Here is a 12174-nt window from a genome sequence, read left to right as displayed (position 1 = left end):
TTTATATTGAATTATATAATTAGTCTACTCTGCCCTAATATGATGTTACAGCATATTTACCTACATCCTTGAATGCATTATACATCTGGGTGTTGCATATTAGTAATCACAAAATAGATCAGGAAATTTTTATTAATTTCTTACATAATCAAGAAATTAATAATTAATAAAAAATGCATACTTTGATGGGTATTAACTTTGAACTCTATTCCTGCTTTCATAGAAAATGGGACAGCATTATGCAGTGATATATTACTACATCCCATAAGTTTGCTTATAGGAGGTAGTTTTCTTACAAAAATGGAACGGAATGAAAGAACTGAAAGTTATAACAAATAAACAAACTCCTTGAATAATGAAATTAGAGTTGACAAAAGCAAAATTCCCTCTTCATTATATTCTATGTGAGTTGTTCAAACATTATGCTGAACGTTTCTTTTCACATTTCATGTGTATAATACTGTAATGTGCATGAGACCACAAGGAGAATAGATTGAAATATAAAAATTAATGTTGTAACTTTATTGTCAGTGAAAAGGAATAATCATAGAATTATTTCAGTATGTTTATAGAACTGCAGTTGATGTTAATATACACAGAGAGATAAGGAAACTGTTCACATATGGATGTATTCGTGGCTTGTTATTTACTTGACATTTATTCATGAATGATATTTTAACACATTTTAATAAATTATCTGGTCATTTTTTTCATTGGACAATAGTAAGGATAAATCATAGTTCTCTGGAATATTGTTCTTTCAACTGAAAAGCAGTCTTCAGGCATTGAGTGAAAAATTAATATGAGAATATATTAATTCTTTTGAGTCTAAAAGAAACTGCTAAAATGGATTAGAATCAAATGGAAAGAACAGTAGCCTATAAGCAAAGTTCATGAAGAAAACTGTGTCTTTCTTCTGTTACTCTCTTACTATGCAAATTTTGATACTTTAAAGAATAAAAATGTTTTATAAATCTAGATATGTGTTTAACCTTAGCATTTATGGTGGCCAGCAATACATTAAGAGATATAGTTTTTTTAGAATGTGCATGTGTGTACTAGTATATATATACTAGTACACACATGCACATAGTAGGTATACTAGTATGTATATGATATGTATTTACTTAATTCACAGTTCAGATCTTTCCGTAGAACACTGAAGTTCCTTGATTTGTTGGTGCATCATAGGAATCCAGACTAAATAATTTCCTTTGATCACTTAGAAATGCTCTTTCCTTGATTTTAAGCTTAAAGGGAGTGCAGACAATTTTTGGGGAAACGAAGTTGTTAAAGATTAATTTAAATGATGTGTGATATGGCAACTTTTAGTACTAAACTAGAGGTTAAAACATAGTGCTTTAACATTTGAGATTAGACTAAAGACCACATCAATCTATATGGTGCCTCCGTAGCCAGGTGGGCAGGAGCAGCAGGATGTAGCACACACTTCTTGATTAGACCAGGGTTCGAGCCCGTGCCCACCAAATATGGAGGATGTGGAAAGGTCAGGGAATGACCACCGCATATCCCCGGAGCAATATGGCCTTAGTTGCTAATGCTCTTAAAAACCAAATAACGAACAAACATCAATCTATATTATCTGGCACTTATTATCAATAAGCTTTTTGGAAAGATATTAAAATATTTGATACATATCAGTGATTAATTAAAATGGAATGTAATGTATATCTAATGCAGTTGGAGATAATGCACAACATAAATGAATCATCTTTATTTTACGATCCAGAATTTATTTTCAGAACCTTTACTGAAGATAGTGAGATTACACTGTACAAATTTTTTTGAGTAATGCAGAGCAGATACAATACACAGGACAGTGGACAGACGATCATCTGATCATAATAATCAAGTGGCATCTCCAAAAGAAAGCATGTGCATTTGTTAATAATTCTCCCCTTTTTAAAAAGTATCAATTCATATCATGTCCTAAAAGAGGGTTTCCTAGAAGTGTTTTCTATAAACTTGACAGTTGTGATTAATTTTGAAAAATTCCTCTCATATGCTCAAAGATCAGATGAGAGTGTACAGTACTTCTTCAATCATTTAACTAGTTTTAAGACCTAATTTGAGTTTCATAAGTGGGAATAATCTTTCATTGACAGATTAATCAGATTAATTTTTCCATAAAATTTTTTTCAGAGGCATCATCATTTTCTCCCTTCTATTGTGTCTGCAATTCTGTTCAGACATGATAGCACAGAGTAAATGATGAGAGCCATGTCAGTCAGTTTAGCGCTGTAGAGGTAGAGAGAGAGAGAGAGAGAGAGAGAGAGAGAGACTATGCATAGTTCATAGGACAGAATTTTTCTAAGTGTGCCCTACTGCTGCCTTGTCAATGATATCAAGGCAGCATTAGGTGTGTTGGAAAACTGCTAGCCTGGGAGATACAGAGACTAGTAGACTAGCAGATGCCACAAACAGAGGTGAAAGCAATTCTTGCACTGCTTCTGTTGGAACATACAGCATCAGGAAAAGTGAGGCATTGTAGATAACAACACAATGCTTCTGAGGATGTATACTTGCTTGTACACTAATGCTAGGAGTATGGACATTTTAATCTCCAAGGGATAGAGCATCCCTTGGAGATTAAAATGTGGCCCATGAAACACTGACCATCCTTTCAGAATCTTCTGAAGCAATGTTCTGGTGAAGCCTAGTTGAGCAGAGCGACGACGGGTAGAGGCAGATGGATCCTCAAGGACACTCTGTCGTACAGCTTCCACCGCTGCGTCAGTGCGCACAGTGCACTTAGGACCTCTTCCCAGAAGATCGCCAACTGATCCAGTTCTTTCAAACCGGGCAATTATGTTTCGAATCATGTTATTGCTAGGAGGGCTTTAAAATGTTGCTGGTATTTTCTCTGAGTTTCAATAATTGATCTTTCATTGGAATAGAAAAACCCAATGAGTTTTACTCGTTGCTGGACATCATACATAGCCATTTTAATCTCCAAGGGATGCTCTATAACCTGTAAAAAAAGAAAATAAAAAAGATTAAAAATGAACAAGTTATGACTTTTTCAAACACTTCAGTCATTCAGTGGCCACCCTGTATAACTGGATAGATCCCATCCATCCCAGGTGCCTTTTTTATGTTTATCTTCAACAATTTCTCCTCCACTTTCCTCTCAGTTATTACAAAATCATTTAGCTCACTGCGGCACCTCCGTAGCCAGGTGGGCAGGAGCAGCAGTACGTAGCACACGCTTCTTGATTAGACCGGGGTTCAAGCCCATGACCACCAAATACGTAGAATGCAGAAAGGTCAGGGAATGACCACCGCATATCCCCAGAGCAATATGGCCTTAGTTGCTAATGCTCCTAAAAACCAAAAAAAACATCTAGCTTGCCAGAGTTTAACCCACCTCTGGCATTCCCCTCCCTGAATAACTCCTCATGGGTGAATGTAGATGCAAAATACTCATTTAGTTTGTTAGCCACCTGAGCAGGATCATCAACAGTTGAACCATCAATATCCAGTGGACCAATCTCGTCCATCCCTTTCCTTCTAGAGTTTACATAGGTAAAGAACTCTTTTCTGTTTTTCTTTGCATCCTTTGCCAAGGATTTCTAATAATCTGCCTTGCCTGCCTAATCTCCTTTGTGACTTGGTTACAGACTAGTTTATATCTATCATAGGCTTCCATTAATTTATATGTATCCCATACATTTTTCTTCTCTGCCATATGTCTCATTAGTTCATCTGACATCCATTTAGGCCTAAACCTTGAACAATATTTCTTAGTTGGTATGTAAAGCCTAGTAGCTTCCAAGATTAATTCTTTGGATGCTTCCCATTTTGAATTTGCTGTTGGTAACATCATCAGTTGTTCCCACTGTATAGAATTTAAATACTGTCTCAGACCACTACAGTCGCCTTTACGAAAGCAGAACACTTCCCTTTACCCCTGATGGTAGTTACCTCTTTGAGTAAATCCCTCTTCAGCACACTGTGATGACTGCCACCTAGTGATTCCTTTATCTGCAGATTCTTAATGCATGAAGAATCACTACTGATAATCAGATCAAGAGTATTACTCCCTTTAGTTGCCTCCTGAACATGCTGATGTAGAAAACAATCATCTAATAAATCTACAAAAGCCTTTCTAGTTTGTGAGTGACCAACCCACAAATTCCAGCCAATATCTGGGAAATTAAAATCTCCCACTATAAGACTCCCTGATTTACTGGCCCACTCTATTTTCCTTTACAGTTTCTTATTATACTCATCAGAGTCATTAGGCCTATAACACATTCCTACTCTCAATTTTGATCTCCCAATTCTTATGTCACACCAAACTGACTCGACACTGCACTGTAAAGTGATGTCGACTGGACAGTGTAGTCCAGTCGACATCACTGGTTGGATTTTGTGTCCAGTCAACATCAGTTGGAATTTGTGTTTCTTAACTAATAGCATAACCCCTCCTCCCTTTCTGTCCTTCCTGTACACATTGTACTCCCCAAATTCCAGTTCTGCATTCCTTATATCTGTGTGACACCACATCTCTGATATTCCACCAATATCTGCCTTTGATGTTTTGAGCAATATCTCAAATTCATCAAATTTATTTACCAAACTCCTAGCATTGGTGTATACACAAGTGTACATGCACCTGTTCCTATTCTTAGCTACACTAACACAACCATTGTGTTTACTTGTACCGCAGTTACTCCCAGCAGTCTCTGAAATACCCTTTATCTTGTTTTCCAGGTTGCCTCTCATTCCAATAGAAGCATTGCAAGAATCACTTTCACCTCTGCCAGTGGCTACTGTTAATCTATTAGTCCTTGTATCCCCCCCAAGCTAGCAGTTTTCCGACACACCTAAAACTTCCTCGATAGCATCAGCAGATATTCTTGCACCCTTTCTATTTAAGTGTATCCCATCCCTGTAGAAGCAGTCTCTCCTGTTAACAAGTACAGACCAGGCTGAAAAAAAATTCTGCCCCTTGAGCCTTGCACAATCTTTCCAGGGCCGAATTGATCGACAGGGCTCTCATCATATACTCCCTCTGATCGTGACCTACGAGAATTTCCTAGCCCTGTTCTATCTTTTCCAAGCTTTTGGAAGAAATGCTTTTAGTTGCCCACAGCTCAACAGTGGCTCTCATAACTACAATGGTAATATCAGTAATCTCCCTGTTTTAGCATTACTAGATATAAGCACTCGAAAGTCACTGATTTTCTATAGACTTCTAAGAAAGCTATATTCTGAACATAACATTCTAACTTCTGGGTTAACTTTACCAGTCAAGATGATTAAAACTGTGTGAGGTGGTGCAAAGTGGATAACTGAAACCATTTGTTTGGATGTACAGGTTCCTAACTCTAATATTGTCATACCATTTAAACCTATCTGGTCAGTCAGCCATTTGACATCACTACACGTTTAATATTATGACAAGATTTTCTTCTTGAGTCAGAATAAAAATTGAACTTTAAAAGAAAGTTTGTTTCCTTAGTGTCTAATGAATTTCCCATTTGGAATAATAATGAGATGTCTTGATCTTCTTATTCTTTAATATTCTTTAAAAAAATCTTAATTACAAGAATATCAGACCATACAGTAATTCCTTTAGGTATTTTTTCATCCTCCACCATTTTGAGTGTAGTATCATCCATTCTATACTGTGATTAAAAAAAGATATTAGTAGTATGGGAAATGATGCAAGGAAGTAAGTTTATACTACAGCATCAACAAAAAATAAAATAAACATTACCTCATTTATCCATTCCCTCGAATAAATTGCCTAATTCTTCCTTAAATTTATTCAAAATACATACCTCCACGACACCAGATGGGAGTTTATTCCAACAATCAAACATATTGATTTTCAAGACTAGAAAAGATGAACAGATGGGCTGACAGGTAGCAACTGAAATTTAACATTGATAAATGTAAAGTACTGCATATGGGTAGCAGTAACCCCAGAGTAACATACCAACTGTGTGGTACTACACTCAGGTTAGTGGAGAATGAAAAGGACCTTGGGGTAATTGTGCAGTCAGATATGAAGTTTTTTGAGCAGTGCAGACAGGTTGCATGATTAGTTCGTTGTGTCTTGTTAATGATATACAGGAATTTTGCCAGCAGGGATAAGGAAGTGATTGTCCTCTTGTATAAGGCAGTGGTCAGGCCTTGAGTACTGTATACAGGTCTGGAGGTCTCTTTTTAGGAAGGATGTAGAGCTGCTGGAACAAGTACAGAGAAGGGCAACGAGATTGGTGAATGGAACAAAGGGTTGCTGTTACCAAGCTTAGCTTCACTTTTGCAAATTGTGGTGTCTGGAGACTAGGCACCTGCAAGGTGATCTAATTAAGGTGTATAAGGCCTTGAATGGTTTGAGGAAGCTCAATGCTAATGAAATTCTTCCTCTTGCTCAAATTACTCACCTGCAGGGACATAAATTTAAATTGAGGAAAGATGGATGTAGGATAGATGTGTGGAAGTTTGCCTTTAGCCAGCGGGTGATTGGTTTGCGGAACAGACTTCCATCCTTTGTTGTGGAAGTTGATAGCCTAAATAAATTTAAGGCTGAGCTGGACAGGTATATGGAATGAATGGAGAGTTGAAATCGGAGCGGTTGTTTTTGGCTGATGTTGCATAAGTTTGCTTTCTTGCATTGTATGCCTCTACTAATGCTAATGCTAATACTAATAAATTCAAGGAAGAACTGGACAAACTTTTGGAGCAAATGGATGGGTGAAATGAGAAGGTTTTTTTTTTTTTTTTTTCTGATGCTATATAAGTTTGCTTTCTTGCATCACATGGCTCTACTAATGCTAATGCTAACTCAGGAGTTTTATTTTATTTTTTTGGCTGGTGCAGCATAAGCCTTAGGCTCCCTTGCACCATATGGCTAATAATAATAATATTGCATTAATCCTCTACTGAATGCACGAAAACCATAATAACAGCAGGCACATGCGTGTTTTTACTTCACCTGTTATTTTTTTTGGGAAAGGAACAAGAAATAATTTAAAATGGAAATCTAAAATTTTCTTAATTTTGATAATATATTGTGTAATATGATCAAAAAACTTCATTAATAAAAACAGATATTTAAAAAAAATAATAAAATATATTTTGCAACCAACAGCAAAAATTCAGGGCTGCAAGTAGCCAAAAAAAAGAAGGAAACTGAAACTCTTAAGTTATCATAGCAATGTTGTTGATGTGTACATGGTTGGTGTAAAGAATTTTTTTATTGCTAAACTTTTCCAGTTAAAAATTTATCAGTGATAAATATGGAAAGTGAATATTATATGGAAGGAATATTAAATTTACACTTACGTGATTCTAATAGATATTTAAGTTCATAATTTTTTTTTTTTTTTTTTTAAATCAGATATGGGAACATGTCAGATGGACAGTAAAAAATGGAAATAGATAAAATAAATATAAGTGCAAATAATACATAAGCTATTTTTTTTAGCAGTTCAAGAAGGTACCCCTGCATATAGGAATAAAAGTAATGGGTTTTAGACCCCCTCCATGATTGGCACAGAACACTTTCTTGACAGCTGTGGGAACGAGTGTTGGAGCACCTTCAATTGTCATAAAATCGGTGCAAATAAAGAGTCATTCCAGAGTACACATTATGATGTGTTATACTAGGAATGTATAACACATCATCTGGGTCATAATATCTTGGATTATAATACAACTGTCAAACAATTTATTCAGCAAACTTGGGATATGAGACGAATTCACTTTTTAGAGTTTTTCAGTTTTCTGAACAGTACATATAACCTGTGCTGTACTGTCTTGTCTTGTCCTGTCCTGTCGGAAAATTGCTCTTGAACATCAGTGGGAAGTAGCATTTGGAATGAATGTTCTCCACAGTTGTGTTCAGACATCTTCAATATATGTCTATCTATTTACTTAACAAAATATTAAAAAAGTATTCAGCATGTAATTTTAAAACACCTCTGATTGTTTGCCATGGTTTTTCAGTTAGCCATCAAGCAAACTTCATTCTGGTGATTTTTTCATTTCCAACACAACATGGAAATGAATGCAAACAACATGGCCCAGGAATGATAGATACCCTACTCCAAGTTGGAAAGCAATAAAGATATAACTAACATAAAGATCAATAAAAACTTAAAGAATACTAAATTAAAAAATATATTTATTTTCAAAAACTAAAAATGTGTGGAATGACAGTTTCTCTGACTTGTGTTGCTGATGCTCGGAAGCCTAGAAATACTAGTTAGACCACTGCTTTTGTTGTCAGTCAGTTATTTTCATTTTTTTGTTTTTTTTTTGTAAGTATTATAAATTGAATTATTTAATATATAGTTGTATGGTTTTAGAAATAAATTGTGAACTTAGTTTTGCTATGTCAGACTGTTCTCTCATGTGTAAGGAATGTCACAAATATTATGCAGTTAACCAACTGATCATTAACACAACATTTCTAGCAAATTTTACTGTAAGTGTTTATATGTACAGTAAGTAAGTAAAATTATCCAAAGAGTAAAAACACAACAGTCAACCAATTGGAGTGGGAGTCTCACAAAAGCTGTTAATGGTCCCTAGGTTTTGTTTTTTCTCAAGACATTACTGCTGTGGTGCTACTCTGATCTGTTGAAGTATTATAAATTGAGTTATTTAATATATAGTTGTATAGTTTTAGAAAATTTGGTAAATTGTGAACTTAGTTTAGACTTCTCTCACGAGTTTGTATGATCATTCTGCTGGACACTAAACATACAGTGCATAGCTGGAAAACCTGCTGAGTTTTTGGAGGCAGTTAAATTAAATATTATTTAACTCAAGTTGTCAGTTAACTTCAACTTAAAAGTAAGTGTATTCAGAGAATCTGTTCTTCATTGGAGAGAGAGAGAGTTCAAATCTTAAAAATGCCTTTTTATACTTTTGAATGTTTTACTCTAAAAACAAGGGGATTTGGGCTGAGTACCCTATAAAAGTAGGGTGTTTACATCCTGTTTCTTAAGCTAATTGTGCATCCCCCCACACACATGTGCATGCACTAGATGCACCAAAAATTCTCAAAAAAAAGTAAGTCCCCCCCACCCCAAAGCAAAAACACACTCCAGCTATAATTCCCCCCCATAATGTAAAGTAACAAAAGAATGCCAAGATGACATCACCATTAGACTCAGTTAATCTCATATCCATGTTTATTATCTCCCAACCAAGGTTGTTATTTTCTCCAAATAAGATATAATACAATTAGGGATTTTTAACCGATTTCCAAGGATTAAGACTATAATTGTTCATTTGCCTTATAACTGAGTAGCAGAGTAGGTAGTGGCAAGGTGATAGTTTAATAATTTTGTGTGTTTCAATTAAACTTAAAATTTTGACAAATTATGTAAATATTGTAATATGTAAATAACATACTAGTTTTTACTTGTTGATTAATATACGAAGAAAGTAGAATAGAATAATTTCTGCAAAACATATATTCTTGTAAATTTATTTCAGCTTTCTTATAGATAAGCAACAATAAACCAGTGACTCTAGATGGAATATGTTTATTCGTTCCTTATACACAGATAAATTTTTAAGATGTCCTCTTTAAAAATTTAATTGGATCAGCTGATATTTACTGACTGTAGTCATTCTTTCATTTTTTCAGCTGGACGTAAGATATTTCAACAGTTCTTACAGTGTGAATATAGTGAAGAAAATATTTTATTTTGGTTGGCATGTGAAGATCTGAAGAATGAGTGTAATCCAGAAATGGTAGAAGAAAAAGCCAAACTTATTTATGAAGATCACGTTTCAATTCTATCACCCAGAGAGGTAAGATTTTTTTTTTTTGGATTTTTTGTTTTTTCTATTTTCTTTATATTTTTTACTTTAGATATTTCTAATTACTGATCATTCTCTTTTTCCATTACCTTTCTGCAGTTTGTCATTTCATTATATCTCATTTTTATTAGTATTAGTAAAGGACGCGAATAAGCGAAGCTTTTGCAGCATCAGCAAAATAAAAAAAAAATGACTTAACTATATAACCTTTAGCCCTCATACCATAATACTCTGCTCACTGTTAGAAGATTCCAATCCAGTTGGCTTTAAAATTTTGGCAGAGTGTTCAATGTCATCCACCACAGGTTTATTTCACTGATTTTTGTTTAGGGGCTAAGAGAACTATATGTGTTTTTGGTAGCTGTTAAGTGATCTTTATTTATTGGTTGAAATTTTGTTTTTCTTCAACATTTGATTTAAGTTTAGTAGTTTAGTATTCGTCTGTGATTTTATGATTAATTTGGTGTATTTGTTATTTATTTAGCTTTTACAATTGCTATGTGTATTTTAGTGCAATTGCATCATTTATACACAGCTAATTATAGATTAGCAAATTTGCAATAGCGGCATCGTTTAAGTTACATCTCATGTTGTGAATACCTTCATGACAAGTTGCCATTACATTGCACTACTTCGAATAAGTAATGCTTCACCCGAAGGAGAAGACTGTTGTTACTTATTCTCAGTGAATACCACCACCCAGACGGCACCGTTTCAGGGCTATTTGGCCTTTCTTCGGTGGGTGGGTAGGTGCCCAAGTGATGTAATGATGACAAAAAAGTTGTGAAGTATATTTCCACAATATGAGAGATGCCTGATGTCAGGCATTGATGTTCTTTGGCAGTGGCATAATGGGACGGCATTAATGGGATGGGCCTGATGGAGGGTCGACCGGTTCTGCAGGTTCTTTGGCCTTAGAAAAGAACTGCAGCAATGACATCTGTTGAGTCTTTCTCTCTTCTAAAAACATAGGGCTTCATTATGTTAGTAACAGCTCTTTGGATGGAAATGCTGCATTCCCAGTTTTGGTCATTATCACATAGAGTTTCACAGCCTGTTTGTATTTGGGCCAAAACTGATTGAAGTGTTTTTGTGGTGAGGGTCCTAATTGGCACAATCTCCTGCTCTTCCTCCTCAGAATCCTGTTTAGCCAGTTGTGCAGCCAGCTCCTCTAAGTCCTCCTTTGAAAGAGGCTCACCATGGCTTTGCAGCAACTCACTGATATCATCAATGTCAACCTTGTCAAGGCCAACATTCTCAGCCATCTGAGTGATATCTTCAGCCATGGCTGAAACTGGCTCAAACTCAAGAAAGTAAGACACAGCAGCAAGCCACAATTTCCTCCAAATGCCATTCATGCATGATTGCGACACTTCTGTCCAGGCTGCAGCAATATTATGGCCTTAAGCATGTTGTAGGACCTCCAGTAGTCCCTAACAGTCACAGTTAGATGCCTGCACTGCCTCGACAATCCCTTTGAAGGTTGTACGTAAATAGTACACCTTGAAGGTCGCAATAATGCCCTGATCCATTGGTTGCAACAGTGAGGTGGTATTGGGTGGGATGGCAAATAAATGACCTTCACATTCAGAACGTTGTTAGAGATATCTTCAAGGTTGGCTGGATGTCCTGGAGCATTGTCAAGGACTAAAACAACATTTTTGGTAAGTTGTTTGCTGCACAAAATTGGGCCACCTCTGGACAAAAGTATGAAGTGTACCATTCACTAAAAAGGGTCACCCAAGCCTTCTTATTAGAGCACCAGAAAACAGGAAGTCGAGTCTTCACAATACACTTCATAACACATAGATTCTCTAAATAGTACACCAACATTGGCTTTAACTTAAAAGTGCCTGATGCATTACCACCCAGAAGTAATGTAAGCTGATCTTTTATAACCAGGGGTAGACCTCTCTTCACAGGCTACATGCATCCTGCCAGGCACCTTCTTCTAGTACAGTGCCCGTTTCATCAACATTAAAGACCAAGTCTGGGGTGTAGCAGCCTTCATCCATTAACTTTTGGAATATGGGAGAATATTCCTAGGCACCTGCAGTGTCGCACTAGCCATCTCACCAGTAATTTTTACATTGTGAATTCTGGTCCAGTTTTTGAACTGGGAAAACCACCCCCTACTAGCTAAAAATGATTAATTCACTCCCAGTTCCTCATTAATTTCATTGAACAAGCTCCTAGCCTTGTCCATAACCACTGCTTGTATTACAGGAATGTTATTTTGGTTCATATCATCTATCCACAGCACTAATAACTTCTCCAGCTTCTCCATTGTCTCACTCTTTGAATAAGTTGTTCTAGAAATGCTTACATTAACAATTCCTGTATGTGACTGCTTTATCTTCT

The 12174-nt window shown here is 35.9% G+C and overlaps 1 protein-coding gene across 1 annotated transcript in view; it reads left to right on the top strand.

Moving 5' to 3' along the window:
- The window catches only part of LOC150080981 (regulator of G protein signaling 17-like), a 94205-nt gene that overhangs the window by 44646 nt on the left and 37385 nt on the right, over nucleotides 1-12174 (top strand). The window contains exon 4 of the mRNA XM_090380873.1: nucleotides 9638-9804. Within this exon, the coding sequence (XP_090236999.1) occupies nucleotides 9638-9804 (167 nt within the window). The remainder of the gene's footprint in view (nucleotides 1-9637; nucleotides 9805-12174) is intronic.

This window comes from Mastigoproctus giganteus, chromosome 9 (assembly GCF_048544385.1).
Source record: "Mastigoproctus giganteus isolate SK-2022 chromosome 9, ASM4854438v1, whole genome shotgun sequence".
Classification (NCBI taxonomy): Eukaryota; Metazoa; Arthropoda; class Arachnida; order Uropygi; family Thelyphonidae; genus Mastigoproctus; species Mastigoproctus giganteus.
This window is presented reverse-complemented; position numbering and strand designations above follow the sequence as displayed.